The following is an 18,780-nucleotide window of genomic DNA, read 5'->3' on the forward strand; positions in this document are numbered from 1 at the left end:
TTATTTAATTCCACCTAAGGCTCTGTTTTCTTTTCGGTAAGTTGCTTACCCGGATAAATGCAATTATCTAGATAAGTTTTTCCTGAGAAATATTTACCCGGGCAAGTGCATTTATCCATGTTCTTTTATTTCCTAGGTAAACAAGGCAATAACCATTTTAGCCATAAAAATCTATTATTGAAATGGGCATTTTTGTTACATTCAAGTGTTGCCAACCTTCCCCCCAGGTGGAAAAGTTATTTACCCACCTAGGAAATGGGTATCACTTACATGGGTAAGTGGTACCCATGAAAATAAACATGGAATTCTTAGTCAATGAGAACCAAAATTCCATTGACCAACTTTCCCCTCTCTCAAGATCTCAAAAAAGAACGCCCCCTAAGTGTACTTGGGCTGCCCCTCGATCTTTTCTAGTCGGTCCCTTCAACTTGAAACAAATCATTTTTCCACACATGCTATAGATGTTCTTCATGCACATGATTAAACCATCTTGATCTACTTTATCTCATTTTATTATGATTTAATGGGGCTATTTGTAGATTTCTTCATATGACTTCATTTCTATCCTTTGACCTTTAATTTCTATTTTTCCCACATTCTTTTTTTTTCGAATATATTATTCCATACGGCTCCATCTACAAGTGTATATAAAAGGAGGAGAGTTGTGTATAAGGTTAACGGCCATTGTCAAACTCTTATGACATTAATATATCCTGAATTGTCTTCGTGCTTATAATAAACAATTAACATTTAACGACACCAATATACAACATTAATTGAAGCATCATTTGCTAAATCAATATCCCCTTTTTATTGTCACAGTGAGTTTTAACAAAAACAATTAATCAGATTTCTCTTGCAAATGTAAGAGTTCAGATAGAAAGGTTTGTTGAAAATTGAAATTCCCAATACAGGCCAATCAGGAAGGCATTTTGGTAAAATATATGGTATATATTTTATTGTGGAATGCTTTTATTGACAAGCAAAAAAATAAATGTGATTAATATTTTTTTTTTGAAAGAAATGAGTTCAAATCAGCCCCCTACAACGTCTCACAGCATATCTCTATCGTACATTAAAAATATTTTCCGATGATGATATCATCATTTCTAGTATTATCATCAAGAAATGTTCTCAATAAACGACAGAGATGTACTGTGGGACATTATAGGGAGCTGATTGGGCTGATTGTGATAGTAGTAATTATTTACAGATTTCATGCTGGTACAAATGGCATAGCGTGCCCATTGAGAATTACAGAACATGTGGGTGGGTCTTGAACAGGAAAAAAGACTCCTATTTTATTATTTTTTTCTGGTAAAGAACTGACTTCATATACTATTTTATAATTAAAAAATTATTGGTGTTTAGTATACATAAGTTGTGGGTCTCACATGGGCCCCATGTGTACCAAACACTGGGTGTTCGCTTCTAATTGGTTGTCCAGCCCAACGTTTAAGATTTTGTTTCCAGCAAATCTGGATTGCGTGTATGTAGCAAGGTTCATGAATACTTGGGCCTTGTTCACATCTTGGTAAATGTATTTATTGGGGGATAAGTGTTTTTCTGAAACAGTTATTTGGATAAGAGCACTTACTTTTATTCCCTGATAAAGATGTACAATAAACCGATCTAACCAAAAAAGTGATATTATTGGAGGTAATAGTGATTTTCAACATGCATGAGTAAATATGTATCCAAGTCTAAGGAGATTACTAATTCCCCAGTTAAATGAGTCGTTCGAGAATCATTCTTTTTCGTGAGACCCACTAATACCAAAAAACAAATACAAGTTTATTTCTTTTTCGAAGAAACCACCAACTTATCCATTTTTACTTTCCAGAAAATAAATGCCTCTAGAGAAAAAGGGTAAATTGTATATTAATACCTTATACGTTGAGGTTAATCTCAATTTAGTACCCAAACTTTAAAATTTGACACTATATATAGTACCTGAACTCCTTAAAACCATCAATTTAGTACCCATGGTGATCTATGGGTTATCCGTATCACATGAACATGCGCAACTTAAATTTTTTAAGCATGTCAAATCTGCCCATTTTATCACATGAATGACATGTGCAACTTAAATTTTTTAACCAACATTTTTAAGACCATTTCACCTAAATCGTCTTGCCCAGCGATAGCAAGCAACAATAGCAGTCTAACCCCCACCACACACACACATTGTTTTTTTTCTGATGAAAACATCATGTAAGACAAAAAATGAACAGTGGTGCCCAATCACACCAAAAATCTGTTTGTTGTAATCAAAACTCGAAAGATATTTATGTACTTTCACATGCCATCTAATTATTTAGATTAAATTGACAGTTTTGAGAATTGAAATATTGTAATGGTACATTTTGAAAATTTGAGGTAATGAAGTAAGACCAGCCCCATGCAAAGTATAGCATAATAAGTTAAGTGGAGACCTTGGCGCATTGACTGACTAGTCAGTTTTGCTTGGAGGAGAAGTTACAGGGTAGTTTCAGCATTGGAACGGTCGTTATGACCTTGTCAACAAGAAGAAATAAAAAATTAAACTAACTAAATCCGGCTTAAACTATTTTTCTTGATTGACTCGTAATGTCTACTCTTTATGTAATTGAAAAATAGACCAGACTATGACATTCATTCATTCCTTACCACTAAGTTTAAAATATAGGCTAAAAAAGGGTAAATTATATATAGGTCCCTTGTACTTTTGGTAGTAACAAGTAGGTATCCTAAATCTTTAGTTCTAACATTTGAGTACCCCCCCCCCCCCCCCCCACCCCTTAATCTTCAAAAATAGATACTTAGGTCCATCTGTCTGTTAGTATGTGAGAATGTCATCATAGGGGGAGATGTTGGATTATTATTTGAGAATGATCTCAAAAGGTATTTTTGACATTATGTAATGTTTAAGTAATGGAATACTATCGGATCATAAACCAAAGTGTTTAACTGCATTTGGCATATCCTTCTGTGGTGTTTATAAATCAGCAATACCGATTTTTGGTCTATTTCCATTTGGAAACGAGCCCTTAATTCTTGCAATTGAAAGCCCAAACCAAAGGATACCTATCTGTCGTTACCCCCAAAGCAGAGGATACTATTTTACCCATTAAATAATGCATTTCCACAGGCCAATATTATCTTCTTACGTCTTCCTTCCCTTCCCAACTCCCAAGTTGGATCTAAACCTCTTTCCACCTTCTCTCCCTCTCCATCACCGGTACCGATGGCACCACAACCTTCAATCCGTTTCGTGGACGCTGCTCTGTCCCGCACCAGCCCCTGCGTTCTATCATACAGAAACACCGACCAGAAATGGCTCATCCGTCAGCACCTCCTATCCCTATTGCAGGAGTTTCCGACGCTGTCCCCCTCAACAGACACCTTCGTCCATGATGATGGAACCACCGTCTACCTTCTAAATGTAAGCGGCAGCCTCCTGGTCACCCATGCCACACCCACTGTGCCCCTCACCATCTGGCTCCATCAAGACTACCCTAATGCTCCTCCTATTGTCTTCCTCTCGCCAACTCCCACCAACCCAATTCTTCCCCACCACCCTTTTGTTGATCCCTCTGGTGTTACTACATCTCCCTACCTCCAGACCTGGCACTACACTCACTCCAACCTATCTGACCTTACTCACAACCTTGTCTGCCTCTTCGCCCATCAGCATCCTTTCATCTCTCCTTCACGCTCTTTTATCCGCAGGTTCACCAATCCTTCCCTCGTCTCAAAAGTAGAGGCCATCGACCGTCTCTTTGGAGCACTCCACTGTGACATGGTGGACTTAAATTCCAAAGCAGTTCAGGAAATACAAGAGCTGTCCAAGGTTCAAGCTCAGCTGGTTGATCGGGCCCATGTCGCCAAAACCATACTAGTGGGGCTTGAACATGAAAGAACAAGTTTGAAACAGAGGGTAACAGAGCTGACAGAAGAATCAGATGTTCTGTTGAATTGGCTGAAAGTTAATGGATCAAACTACGTTGTTGGTACTTCCGGGGATGAGATAGAGGCATTTGAGGCTTCAGATGAGGACTCGAGAATCATGCTTGACTGTGTGGCAGAAGACTTGGCCATAGAGGATTGTATATATGAATTGGACAGGACAGTGGCAGAAGGGGTAGTGACTTTTGACCAATACATGAAGCAGATAAGGTCCTTGGCGAGGGAGCAGTTCTTCCACAGGGCTACGCAGATGAAACTGAGACCACAAACTTCTGTCTGATTTCAGGATTTATTCTCTCAGATGTATATAACTAGGGAGAAGCTTTTCCACCACTTCTTTTCCTTCTCAGTGTTTTTTGTTTCATGAGAAGAAAAGTCGGGGCTTTGCCTTGTTTTAGATTGACTAAGCTATCTTCAATGGAACCAAGTGGTTACATGTTTTAGATTGAAATCTCGAATTACCATGTTTCTGTTCTGCAAAGTATGATCAAATGACAAGATGTAAAGTCTTACCAAAAATAATGAGATTCAAAGATTTAAACCAATGCTTCAGTGCTGGAAGTGATGGTAGTTTAGCCAACAGCTTTTTGCTTTCTTGTTTCCTTTGCCTGGTTAGTAATGACCAAGCTGAGCAATCCTTCCCAAATTTGAATAAGGAATTACATCCAATAAACATGAGAAACTTAAGACTACTTGGGTCCAATGCAATAGAAGTTCAGTGGCTGTTAAATTTTATGTCTCCTTCATGGGGATCAATGTTAGAATGAATTCATCTACACTGGAATCAAGTAATGAATTCACACACAGCCACAAGGCCCACAACCACTACAAGGACAAAAATGGATCATAATTACTCCAACCTGTATACCAAGTTGAAATATTTTTTTGTTATGCTGTTGTTTCCTAAGTATAGTTCCAGAGTTATTGCATTGCAGAGACAAAAACAACTCTTGAGAATGGATGGGACTGATTTGAGAAAACCCCAGATTTTATAAACTGGGCACAAACACCTTATGAAAACTCATAAGATACTCCCTGTTTACAGTGATAAAATTTAGTGTCTACACTCCTTCAGTCTTCCAAAATAGGTTCTTTGTAACTTGTAATTCACAATCAGGGTGTGCCATGTCCATCAAAAATGGGATCTGCCCACATCACTCTCCTATAAAATGTTGATGGTTATCCACTCTCACATTGACTAATTTATAATATTCTTTCAGGTTTGAATTATTTACTATATTATTTATTTAATTGTTTTACATTCAATTATTTATTAACTAGAAAATATATGTTTTGGAGGCTTATGCCTTGAGCCTCCATTTTTTTTCCCAATCATGGGCCTCCACATTTGAACAATGAATAAGAAAGTCGAACGTATGGTATAGATGAAGCCGTATAAATGCTACCAGCCCATGCTTTGGCAATAAAAGCGAAATCCAGTAAATGTTCACATAAGCGTGTATGGTATGCCAACTTTGGGTGGGATGGCGGGCCGGGACCAACATCAAATCAAAGTCAACCCAAACTCACCCAGTCTTCGTCGCCTAGCCCATATTGAATTTGAATTGGGTCTGTAACTTCGATTAATTTACTTTTGCCCAAACGAAGATTTCGAGCTGTGTGTTACTTTCTCAATTTCCAACTTCAAATCAACATTGGCTGTGTTGTTTGCGATATAAACGCCGAATCAGGATATTTTTATACTGTTAGGATTTGTGAGTATTAGTTTGATATATAAAAATATAATTATTAAGATGATAAAAATGATTTTTTTTGACAGATTTGTGTCATAAAGAAAGTGCATTACTGTGCCAATTTTTGAATACAAAAACAGGTTATACTGAACCTAGTTTGTATTCATGAACTGCAAAGAGAGTTATGCAGAGTACATATTTGTTTGTATCACAAGTAAACAACCAAATGCAGCCTATGATTCAAACATACCTCTTTTATATGCAATTATATTTTTTTTTCTCATTTTTTTCTTTTTATCCCTTTAACTATTGGTCTACTGATAGGAAAGAAATAGTTAAAGGGGTGTTTGTCCACACTTGTCCGTGTTTTTATCCAAGGTTTTAAAAACCGACCCAAAATTGATACTGTTCTGACCATTAATTTCCAGGCCAATGGTTCGATCGTCTGATTCGAACAGAGCCTGTTCCAACGAAAAAAATAAAATAGTTAAAATAAAAAACAGTCAAAAACTATTAAAGGGATTGACAATTTGCCTATCTAGGTCAGCGGATCGCTAACCAATTCAATGATTTTTTAACCAAACACCATGGAACTGGTTGCCTAAAAGGTTCCCGGTCCAAATAGCCTAACCATCCGGGTCAATAATGGTTGGAGAACATTGATTTTATCTAGTTCACAAAAACAAATAGTGTTCCGTATGCAATTAGTATGCAATTATTGGTTCTGAAACCAGCAAAATGGCCTTTTTTCAACATGACTTTTTATAGATGGACGGGAAGCAAGAATTAGTGTACGCATGACATAGCGGTAACGTGGTGTCACACCAATATGGCTCAGTGATGATGCCTCTACTTAATGATAATTGTATGATCAAAATTAAAGTATTAAACAATGAAGATACGTGTATGTACCATCACATGACATGATCATGGATTGTATGATTACATAATACATGTTTTCACTATTATCTACTTTTGTTTGTAAGGTCATCATCAAACAAATATAATTTGGTTGGAGCCATATTATTGAGTGGCACCTCACACCGACCCAACTGCCCTCTCTCATGAGAACATCTACCGTACTTTGTATTAATATTGATGGGAGATGTTTTTCAATACAAGGTGAAGCCAATCTCCAACTCTTCGAAATGGGATTCAGTTAATGCAAAGCCCGTTCAAACAACCATCATAGTCTTGCATTGGGAATATCTCCCTATAAAATAAAACATAAACGAGCCCTTCAAACAACCATCATAGCCTTGCATTGGGAATATCTCCCCATAAAATAAAGTATAAATGTACGGAGATGTTAACGATGCAAGGCTGTAAAAAGTGTTCAAACAGTGTTCGAACGAGCCTTGCACCGACTGAAGCCGATCTCCCAGTCTTCACGGTCCAGCAGTCTAGTCCAGTCCAAGTCTAGCCCCAAGTCCCTAACAACATTGATAACAGTGCTCTGTAGCCGCTTGGCCCGCTTCTATCGTATTGGCGTGGGGGAAGAAAAGAGCAGCATTGAAACGTAAATTCACAAAAAAAATGGAAAGAAAAGAAACAAAACAAAAGCAAAACTGCAGCGAGCTTTTTATATGCCAGAAAACGGCAAATCCAAAATATACATCCCTGAATTGGAAATAAGAAATTTCATTTTAACAGCCTTAACAGGGAATTTCTGATATGAAAAAATAGTGAAATGTATTACGTAGGTCTGGTCCAAGTTGTCTCCGAGGTAAGCACATTCCCATAGTAAACCTCTTTTGAGGAATCATCCCAATACGCCTAAAGATAAAGAACAGGAAACATGTTTTAGTAAATCAGATCTTCAAATTTTATGAGCAAATGAAATACACACAATAACCTCGGCAATTCATCCTCTACTGAACCTCAGGGTACTCAACATAAAAAAAGGAACAAATTAGTCATGGTCCCAATAACCAAGCGTGATGAGAATAAATGAGAAACAGATTTTTTTTTTTTTTGTCAAAATGAGAAGCAGACTTAAAACCTTATGGAACATATGGTTACAACCATTCTAAAATCTTAGTTGATTATGAAAGGAAAATGTTAGTAGTACAGAAACAAATGAAAGAAACCAAGGAAAAAGATGACAATTTTCAACTGATTCCACACCAAGTCATGGTTTTGGCCTTTTGGGTGACTTGATTTTTAATCTGAGCCTTTTATTACTTACTTCCCAGTTTTAGGAATAGGCACACTTGCAGTTTATTGGTTCCAAGAATAGGCATAGTTGTCATGGCATCAAATTAGAAAAGGCAAGCCTATTCTGACGAGACCGGATCTCCTGCCCACAAGAACTCTACCCACATAACATCACAGCCACACATGAAGAACATCTCATCCTCCCAAATAGTATTAAGAACGAGAAATGTTCTCAATGCACGGGGTAGTGTGTTGTGACTGCCCCGGCTTCCAAGTATCAATACGCTCAAGAGCTTCTTTTGATCAAAACAAACTCTTACTTCTATTTAATCAGACACCGACAGGAAATACGTCAAAATCAAGATTTTAAGTTCAAAGCAAATGAGATCACCTAATAATACCCAGTGGCCTTGAAAACCAATACGTATCAATCCATATGCACCGATACGTTTCAATATCTTAAACCTTGCTTCCATCACTTTTACTCTACCGGTCTACCCGTCACAACGAGTGATCATTTCTGGCCTAGCTCAGCCCACTATATTTATATGCACATATATATAATGCATATAATATATGTAATGTATGTATATATAAATCATAACATATATTTTATATTATATGCGCCAATGGCCCAGTAGTTGAGGGCCGTTTGGGGCACCCCTCCAGGAGGCATGGGTCCAAAGCTGTCATAAATGCAGGCTCTCCATGGTATGGCCCAGTGGGCCTCACATGCACTGCTCTGCCCCACCCCCGATTTCACTGTCCTATAATGTGTAGTATGTAATAGCAAAAAAAACGCATATATTATGTCATACAATATAAATTATCATATATATTAAATATTTTTTTGAAGGTAAAATAAAAATTTTAATAAACAAAAAGAAGATACAAGAAAGGTGATAAGCAATCACCCGAGAGAAAGTAACAAACCAGTCGACAAAAACCCTAACCCCAACAAAAGCCAACCCGAATTACAGCACAAACCCTTAAAAACCAGAAAAAGGAAAACATCGAAAATCAAAATCGCAACCCTAAAATGAAAGGCCAACCCGAACATCCACAACCAACACACAGCAGACCCATCCCTATCACCCTCCCTGCAAAAGACTCAATGCCAAAAAAGCCTCCTTTTATTCGCACAAAAAACTCCGAAACTGGAATCCGTTGTTAACCTTTTCTGTCCTTTTGAGTTCTGAATCTTCTAACTGTATCAACATTTTCCACAGCTTCTTCAAGGCTCCCTGCTGACTTCTGAACCCACCGCCCCCCTCAGAAATTACTTCCTGCTTCTTGACTACTTCCCCACAATCCTTAGCACACTCTTCCCTCCCTTGAATTAAAGTGTTAGAAGAATTGCAGTCAAACACTAGAACGGCCTTTATATATGATCTAATAAATAATATAGACCCAAAGCCCAGCCCAACCCATGATCAGCCCTACTTCCAAGACCCAGATAGTTAGGACCAAAATTGGGTTATGGCCTTTATATATCACATGGTTCGTTTTAAGATTTTACTGTTGGAAACTTGGAATTTAAAGATCCAAGGGTTTTAAGAGAAAAGGAAAGAAAGAAGAGGATAAAAGATATTTATTTTTATTTTGATAAGTTTTTCCCTCTTTTTTCTTTTTTTCTATCACACTCTTTTATATAATAAAATTGCGGCTCCACCCCTTGTTTTTTTATCTTTTCCATTGTATTTGTCTTAAATTTTTTATAATATAAAATTATAGCCTTCTCTAGTTGCTGATTTGTTATGGATTTACGCAATTGAATACTTTTTATAAAAAACAATTACTCAATAAAATACTTATTGTTGTTTTGAAAATATTAAAAAAGAAATTGCTAGTTTTCAACTTATGTGCACGTTAATTAGGTCAAGAAACATTTTTGAAGATATGATATATATATATATATATGGGGAAGGAAAATATACGGAAATGTAGAGTGCATGACCAGTGACATGTTTCTAAGCATACCTGCCATCCAGATGGGAGATCTTTTGAGAGTTCAACTAAATCAGGCTGCTGTTTTTCATTGGCAGGTATCTCTGATTGAGCCTGCACACTATCATTGGTTAATTGGGCTCTTTTACGCTTCACCCGTTCCCGCCTAAATCAGATAATAAGACATCAGCATAAGAGGTAGAGGCACGGAAATGTAAATGAATATACAGAAAAAATCCAGTGCACAGAAATGAGATTCAAACAGTGCTGAAAAAAAGGAGGGTTCAAATAAAGAAAAAGCAAATTTGAACAAGATCTAAATCCTTGTCCAAGATTGTCTAGGTGTTGTTCCTTGCTACCTTAGACTAGCAATAAGCAGATAGAATCCTCGTTGTCAATAACTTGGCAAATTTAATGAGGTGAAAGGAAGTTACATAGGCCTCAGAACATCAACTACCAAAAAAAAGTATCAGTTAAATAGGCCTCGTTGTCAATATTAGATCACAATGGACTAAAGCCTTCACCTCACATGTTAAAAGTCTTTTTTTTAAAAAAAAGCATGTTAAAAGTTTTTTTTTCTTTAAAAAAAAAAACATGTTAAAAGTACTTTTATAACCACAGGATATATATATATACATACACACACACATACACATACACATACACATACACATACATATATATATATATATACACACACACACAACACGCACACATACACATACACACATATGAGTGCAATAAATGACTGATAACAAGGGTCCAAGACATTCATTAAAAAAAAAACAAAGGTCCAAGACCAACATACCAGTCTCCTCCCAGAGGTTGAAAATTAGCATTATCTTTAGCCTCTCCACTGGCAATCTGTTGTGCACGCCATTGCTACAGAAGACAAACTGAATTGTAAAACAGAGGAACCATGGGAAAAAAAAAGGTGAGCCAACACAATAATGGGAATAAATTTGGAGATACCACTATTTCTTTTTGCCGCTTCTTTTCTAATATCTCATAAGCATATTCTGGTTCATCTTCCCCATCTTCATGCAACTCCTCTTTCACAGCCTTCCACTGGCAAGAAGAAATTAAGGTTCCATCCTTTACAATATTAAGTAATTAAACCATAACGTAGAGAGAAAATATAATGCAAAATGCACCTTGTCCACCAGGCTAGAGACCTTCTTATTAGATCTCAAAGTAGGTGCAACAGCAATTGTTCGTTTCTTCCCACGTAAAGCTGAGAAAATGGATAATAATCATGAGTAAAGTCTAGTCAATAAAAATTTAAGGGAGAAAGAGATTGTTTGGTTGCAAAATTTAAGCGGTACAGCATCAACTTAACTGTGACTACAACAGTCTATGTGGCACATTTGATCAAAACATGACATAGGGATCTCCATAAGTAGGGAATATAGAGAAGAAATAGACAAAACAGAAGTACCTATAGTAGTGATTGGAGTGGACATTTGAAGTCTAATACAGATAGTAACATACCTAATTTTATTAATATAAAAAGAAGAATTATTTTTATTTTTTTATAAATATAAAAAAGAAGAATTATTTTTATTTTTTTATAAATATAAAAAAGAAGAATTAATTGTGTACAAATAATAGGCAAGCCCGCATTTAAGATGCCTTCACCACTATCCTTTTACAAAAAAAATAGTATCCCAATATAATTATTCCCTTTCCACCCCTATTTAGCCAATCCATCTGCTCATCTGTATACCCGTGTTGCATTGATCAGTCTGTTTGTTTTAAGCTCATTTACTTCCAATGTTTTGTTTCAATACTACCAATGGAATCTCCCTGAATGACCAGATTTGTAGCATGGGTTTCTTGCCAACATCACCCCTTGCAAGGCGGCTGATAATTCGGCTATCATTGAATTTTCATAGTCTTCTAAGTTTTATTTCTCATTATTGAAAACTCAATCTTTGCAGACTCATTCTAGATCTAGAACCCCGTTCAACACCCTTTTCTTAAGCTTTATGATGAAAAACTATCCTCTCACAAATGTATCTATCTATACAAAAAGATGATGGTAATGAAGAACAGATTAAGGTGGCATTTGATAACATTTTTCAAACATCTAACATCTGAAAAAAATTGCTTTCCAGACATGCAACCCGTTTGTGTTTAGGGCTGAACACAAACTCATGTATTTATCTTTACACAAAGATTATGGTAATCAAGAACAGATTAAGGTGGCATTTGATAACATTTTTCAAGCATCTAACATCTGAAAAGATTGCTTTCCAGACATGCAACCCGTTTGTGTTTAGGGCTGAAAACAAACTCTGATCAAATGAAATAGATCTGAAATGGTAAGGCATGGCCTAGTTGCTTAACGCAATCAGACGTGTATCTGAACCTGACCAAAGTCCTAAATGCCTCCAAAATTTTTCAAAATGGCCCATGTTTCCCCTTCTTCTAAACCCAATTTGATCCCTAATTCGAGTCCTTTCCTCTCGAAATAGAAGAGAACACCATATCACGCCATTGTCATCTATGTCACATCTTCTCCGACAAGCATTGCAAGCATCAATGATGATGGTGATTTTCTGTGACATTTGGATGTTGCGAAGGAAATTTTGAGGAGAGAGAGGGGGTGGAGAGGCAAACTACCGTCATTGCCCCAGTGCCAATGGCCATGATAAATTGACAATGCTGTTCAGTAGCTTGGGTGATTCAAGTCCAAGTTCAAAGAAAGAGAGGAGGGAGGAGGGGGACGAAAATGAGGATGAAGAAGAGGGAGGAAGGGAGAAAGGGTGGACGGCGACAGTTCAGGGCTATCCATTTGCCGCCGAAGGATGAAGCTGTTCAGTAGCTTGGGCGATTGGGGTCTGGGATCGATGAAGAAGAAGAACATGAGCACCCTTCGTTATTTTTTCAAGTAAATAACAGCACCTTTGGTTCTTTTCATCAAAATTTGAAATAGGGCAGTGGATGTAGACACTTTACTATAATGTAAACAGTCAATTTCATTCTAGATAGTTTCTCCATGTTTAAATAAGAATGTGATAATGTAGGTAAAAAAGCCAGATTGGTTGATTTTGGGGCATGTGATCTTTTCAAAAACAAAATAAGATGGACTTCCTACAAGATACTCCCATTTCCATGAATTCTCTAACCATGGCACAGCTATGTCAATTTTTCATCCTAAAACTAGTCAAAAATATTCAGACCCTTAGAATTACTTGAAAGTAATCAGGATTAGCCTGCACAGCAGAAATACATTAGCTTGGGATTACAGTTGATGTTGAAGTCAAGTGTAGGCTGTGTAGCAAAAACAAGTTAGGTTTTCAGAAATTGCACATACCTTTAGATTGAGCCTTAGAAGCAGCTGGAGCAGCAGTACTTGCTGCTGTGGCAGGAGCACTCTCACATACTACAGTGGTCATTGATTCTACTGCGGGTTGCTTAGGTAGAACTTGTGCACTCACCGAGTTGGTAGAAAAATCAGGTTCAACCTTTGAACTTGGTAATGAACTGGATCCAGACTCCGCAAGAGTCTCAACAGATCCCATCTGAACAGAAGCAGCAGTATCATGATAGCTTACAGAACCAGATTCACAATATAAACCTGATGACTCCATGCTACTAACTACAGGTCCAGATTCATTGTAGAAACCAGATTCTGAGCTAGTAATCACAGTTACAGGAGGCATTGGTCCATTAGGAAGGTCATAGTACACTACAGGTTCAGTAGGCACAGGATTGACCATTGCAGGAGCAGCTTCAGGATAGGTGTTCTGTACCGTATCATAATACTGTACTGGCTGGGGCTCAGCAAGCTGATGTGTTTCCCCATGAGCATAATAATTAGCCATTGGCACTTCTGTCATTGTGGCACCATAGTAGTTAAAATTAGAAACTGAATAACCCAAATTGTATTGCTCTGCATAACAAAGAGACGGAACTGTCTCAGAATATGGTGGGGGTGGAGGATATGAGGGGAGTGGTTCATCAGGTGGGGGAGGAGGCAGTGGTTCAGCATCAGGTGGTGGTGGAGGAATCCACTCCTCATCTGGAGGTGGTGGGGCAGCAATTTCATTCCCAGGCTCTATAGTTGGACACTCCACAGAAGGTGGAGTTGTCTGGTTTTGTTGCTCCAATGGAGGAAAGACTTTGGTAACTAATGAATCTCCAGTCATGCTATTTGCAGGAGCTTCATCAACTTCCATTTCCACATCCATGTCTATATCTTCCCCGATCCGGGTTGCATTTTTAGAGATAAATGCATCTGGGAGTGCTGTCTCATTGAGTTTTTGCAGTTTTTCTTCCACTTCCTTGCTCAGTTCAGTTGGAAGTCCAGAAGACAATGCATGGTTAGTGTTTGTATTGTCAACACTTGTATGCCTACCATGAGCTTCTCTGTGACCCAGATTTACTTTATCAACATCTGGAGAAATGTATTGTGTTTCATTAGCAGAAGTCAGTACTTGATCCTTCTCACCCACTTCAGATTCTCTTCCCATGCTTTGCAAGGAGATACCATCCCCTCTGAAGGATGAAACAGGATGATGCTCAACTTTGTTTAGCTGCTCAGATTTATCAAATTGCAAAACTTGATCATTAATGGCACAATCAAGTTGTTTAAACTGTGCTTCGCAATGCACCCAAAATGGAAGAAGAGGGGAACCATAAGCCAAAAGTGACTTAATATCAGCAAGTCGGATCTCAACTTCCATGGTGTACTTTGATATCCAGTCATATCTTTGGTCATGATTGTTGTATCTGAAAACCAAATATATACATCTGTTACATATGCAATAAGCTTTAAAGACAAAGAAAAAGCAAACAGCTTTCCATGAATCAATATTCAAAACAAAATTAACAGCAAAAGCGTTTTTTTGGAACAAAACCAGTCACACCCTTGGCCATGATACTTGTAACTGAAAAGCAAAACTATTAAGGTGTTAAATGTGCAAAAAGCTTTAAAGACTAAGAAAGAAAGATCAGAAAATTAAGCAAACAAGCATCTTTTTGTGTACCAATATTCCAAATAATAAACAGCAGAAGTGTTTTTTGAAACAAAACCCAACATGTAACTTCCATTGCAGCACATAGAAGATATACAAATTTTGGATGGATTGGCCAAACTGCAATGATCATAAGAACTACAATCCTATCTGTGTGCAGATAAAGGTTCATGCTTGGACAGTTGGCAGTCTAAAGTCCAAAAAGAGCCAAGTCTGGTCTGCCCAATCTTAATTGTGTCCAATTTTCCATGCCAACAACACTGACACATGAGTTTACCATCCTAGTATTGGAGGCCTACCTACATTCATTTTCCTAAAAACCTTCAATCATAAGATGAAAATTAACAATAGTGTACGACAATACATTCATAATTGAGTCATAATTCTGGACCTAACCATATAAATGCATACACATTTTGGAAAGAAAAATCACTAACAGTGATGCCAATAATATAATACCCTTCAAGTGACGTCAACCGTTTTAACAAGCTTTCACCATATTTTACAAGAGAAGAAGAAAGAGCCACTGCTGACTCGTGTTGCTCACTGACTACTGTTGGTTTTTCATCCTTATCATCATGAGCTGTTGTAGCTGGACCAATTGTGCTAGAAAGAGCACTATTTGACTGCTGCACAGAAACATAATCACCTAATGACAAAGCTTGCTGATGCAATACATTTAGTGTGACAGAACTCTCTGTAGATTCAATTTGCTCTGTGTTGAAACTTAAATTTAGAACATCTTGACTTTCAACTCTGTGTCCATTCCATTTCTTCTCATGAAAGCCATTTTCACAGTTTTCCTGGGTTTCAGGAGCTAATATGGAGCCTTCAGGTTCATTAATAGCAGACACATTCAAATGAAAAATTGGACTTGATGCATGTGTATCTCGGGAAGGATTCTCCTTTTCTTCAGTAATATGAGGTGTGTTCAGTTCAGTGGTTATTTCAGATCCCTGAGCCAACACACCAGGGGGTTCCCATGAAGTTTCCCCGGTCTCAGTATTCCAATAATAATACCGACCACTCTCTTCATGCATCACTATTTTCCACCCAGAAACCACTTCTCCAATGATTTGTACCCCGGAAGACCCTGGATCAGAGACTTGTGCAGCTGCATCTGCTTGGTTGTGAGGTTCTCCTGAAGCAGTAGCATCACTTCCTCTGATTTCAGCATCATTCAGATTGGAAGCAGCATTTGAATGAGTAGCATCCTTCTCCACATCCTCAACCATGACCAACTGAGCTGCAACATCTTTGCCAGTATTGTTTTCTAAAACTCCAGATTCGGTATCAGCAGCCTCCTTTACCTGTCAAAACAAATGTTTAAGATAAACTAGCTGCCATTTTATACATGGCAATAGTACTACATATTTAAGACACAATATCTAGGGGTATGGGAGAGCTTAGAGAGCTTGTACTATGAACACATTTAAGACAGGGATGTTAGGAATTAGGATTTGTAGCCATGCATGTATTAGAGAATTACTACAAGTACAGGAGAGAAGCCACAGTACCAAGTGGGTATCTGTTTTTTATCAGATATCCACAAGAAACAATAAAAAATTAAAAACAAAAACAAATATTAATACAAGGATGTTGGTTCAAAAATAAATAAAGACATAAATAAACAATGCCATGCATCTTTAATTATTATTTTTGTTGTAGGGGCAGCTTATTGATGCAATGATAGTCATACATAATAATGCAAGTCCAAGTATGAGAGCAGTTACTTCATACAAAAGGTATGCCAAAGGTAAGCCCTGTATTCAGTCTTCCCTCCCAAGACCACAGATGGCCAGGACCATCATTGTGAAATGGCCTTTTAGTATTCATGCATGTCCATGCAAGGATTAGAATATAAAGTAAAGACTGCAACATTGAGCTAACCTGTCCATTGTCTTCAATCAATGAATTCTCAGTAACATCATTTGTATCCTTCTCATTTGATTCATCCTCCAATTCATCATCACTGTATTGTCCAAGTAACAGCAAAGGATTCTCCTGGCATTGACCTGAAGACAGGATAGCAACCCATTACATACTTCTAAACAAACAAAATATCTACTTTAGCAATTTTTTTTATTATAAAGAAATATCTACTTAACAATTTTTTTGATAATAAATAAATATCTACTTAGCAATTGCCAAGTTATCAAAAGAAATCTGCTAAAATCATCACTTAAGATGCAACATGCAAGTAAAAATAGTTTTAATAAGATAGAAATTAGTGGCTGTTAACGCCTATAATGAAATCCATAGGAACATCTTAGGAATAATTTGACCATGGCCACCTGGAAGACACTTGAAGATAGTGTTAGAACACATAAAACAAATAAAGACAGAGACATACGAACCGATAAGGCAAAAATTCCCTGCTGAAATCTCCAAAACGCTTAGTTGCTGCCAAAAAGGGCATAACAGGTTGGGAGTCATTCAATATTTCATTGTGGCGGGGCTGACCTGATCTGACCATTGAATGTTCCCAAGACCTCAGCCACCCTACATTCTGAAAACCAAATGCTTTGGGCAAATAATATGACTTGTACAATATTTCCAATTTCCACCAAAAATATGCTGTGAAGGCATGTCTTCTTTATATAGTCCTTGAAGATAACTGACGGAACCCACCTGAAGTAGATGGTGAATTGGGGACTCCATCACGATAACTCTGATCTAGATCCCCTCCAACTTGATCATGTGCAGAGGAGCCACCCAAATCCCCTAGAAAATTTGTAAAAAAACTTCAAGTTAAAACAAGTACTTGGCAAATTAGCACTGACCGGTAGTCACCGCTTAAGCACATCCAAGTTACCGTGTTAGCAATACAAAAGTAGCATTGCCGAGAATACGTAAACAAAAAGTGAAAACAGAAAACCCCAATTTTTTGGCTAACATAAGAGAAAAAGAAAAACAGAACCCCATTTATCAATTCCAAATATGAGCAGCAGAAAATTAGCATAGTGATCAAGTTAAAATTGCCAAAATGAACATAAAAAATTGATCTGAAGTTTAACTTCAGCAAGCCCGACAATTTGCATTAATCACATAGAACATAAAATTCGAAATTTACTACAGTATTTATGATAACAAAAAAAAGGAGACAAGACTCAAAATTAAACTGGTTGTAAATACTTGTTAATCCGGAAGGGAGAAGAAAAATCGTCCTTTCAGCATTATTTTCAAGACCAATCGTCGTTTTCAATAGAAATAACGATAAGTAGAACAAATAATCAATAAATACGCGCTCGAAACCTAAATAGAAGAAACAGAAACAGAACTAAAGTTGGCTGGCCCATCAAGCTGCCCGGGAGGAGGGGATAATATTGAACCTTAGTCCGTAGAGTCGAGCTAAACCCTAAAAAAACAACACCTTGCATATTAAAGAAAAAAACACTTAATATTGTCAAAACAAAACATGAGAAGGAGAAAACAAAAAATCAAGAATAAACGAAGAAATCCAAAAAAAAAAAAAAAAACATATAATCCAAGAGGATAATAGAATGCACGGTTCGCAGTGAATACCAGAGGGTTCCGCAAAAAGATCGAGCTTTACTCTTCGACCAGCCGCGCTTAGAGCTGCGAGGCGGCGCTCCTTTCTCTTCCCCATCGATATGGAGTTTGGTCCCAGAAAAGATCACGAATTCGGGCTTTGTGAGCTCTCTGCAACAACGATGGAAACGGGCCGCAACGCTATTGCCCTAGAAAACAAGCCGAATAATAGAAACGCTATATAGATACTTGTTTTCGCAATCACAAAAATATCCCCATTGAACTTGGGTTGAAGTTGAACGAACTCCAGCGACCCGGCAGCAATGACCCAACCTCGGCTAACCCTCGCAATTGGATTTGATCCTCGCACCGACCTCACGGAACGTCCCACCGTTAACATCTCCCCATAGGAACGGGATCTGCTCCCCATATACAAATACAACACATAATAATACGGAAGATATTCTCGATGTGCGGCTGTCGGCTGAGTCGTTCTGTGAGGTTGTTGTGCGGATCCTTATGTTTGAACTGAGAACCAACCGGATCTCCTGCCCACGTCT

At 37.6% G+C, this 18,780-nt stretch overlaps 2 protein-coding genes across 3 annotated transcripts; one reads left to right on the plus strand and one right to left on the minus strand.

The window, feature by feature from the left end:
• Positions 1-2,999: 2,999 nt before the first annotated feature.
• Positions 3,000-4,493, plus strand: LOC104609618 (protein ELC-like). Its single transcript, XM_010275990.2, has one exon. It carries the CDS (start codon positions 3,227-3,229, stop codon positions 4,226-4,228), a length of 1,002 nt encoding a protein of 333 aa, XP_010274292.1. The 5' UTR covers positions 3,000-3,226; the 3' UTR covers positions 4,229-4,493.
• A 2,708-nt stretch (positions 4,494-7,201) lies between these two features.
• LOC104609583 (uncharacterized) lies at positions 7,202-18,628 on the minus strand. 2 transcript variants are annotated; one of them, XM_010275943.2, is made up of 10 exons: positions 18,254-18,628; positions 17,086-17,452; positions 16,619-16,743; positions 15,188-16,038; positions 13,066-14,483; positions 10,901-10,980; positions 10,719-10,814; positions 10,555-10,628; positions 9,780-9,912; positions 7,202-7,418 (listed from the first exon to the last, which is right to left on the minus strand). In XM_010275943.2, the coding sequence occupies exons 2-10, from the start codon at positions 17,162-17,164 to the stop codon at positions 7,338-7,340; spliced, it is 2,937 nt and encodes a 978-aa protein (XP_010274245.1). In that variant the 5' UTR covers positions 17,165-17,452; positions 18,254-18,628; the 3' UTR covers positions 7,202-7,337. The 2 variants fall into 2 exon arrangements, with proteins under 2 accessions (XP_010274245.1, XP_010274244.1); XM_010275942.3 differs by having other exon boundaries at positions 17,360-17,452; positions 18,254-18,450.
• Positions 18,629-18,780: the final 152 nt, after the last annotated feature.

Source organism: Nelumbo nucifera, chromosome 3 (genome assembly GCF_055504915.1).
Source record: "Nelumbo nucifera cultivar China Antique chromosome 3, China Antique-T2T, whole genome shotgun sequence".
Lineage (NCBI taxonomy): Eukaryota > Viridiplantae > Streptophyta > Magnoliopsida > Proteales > Nelumbonaceae > Nelumbo > Nelumbo nucifera.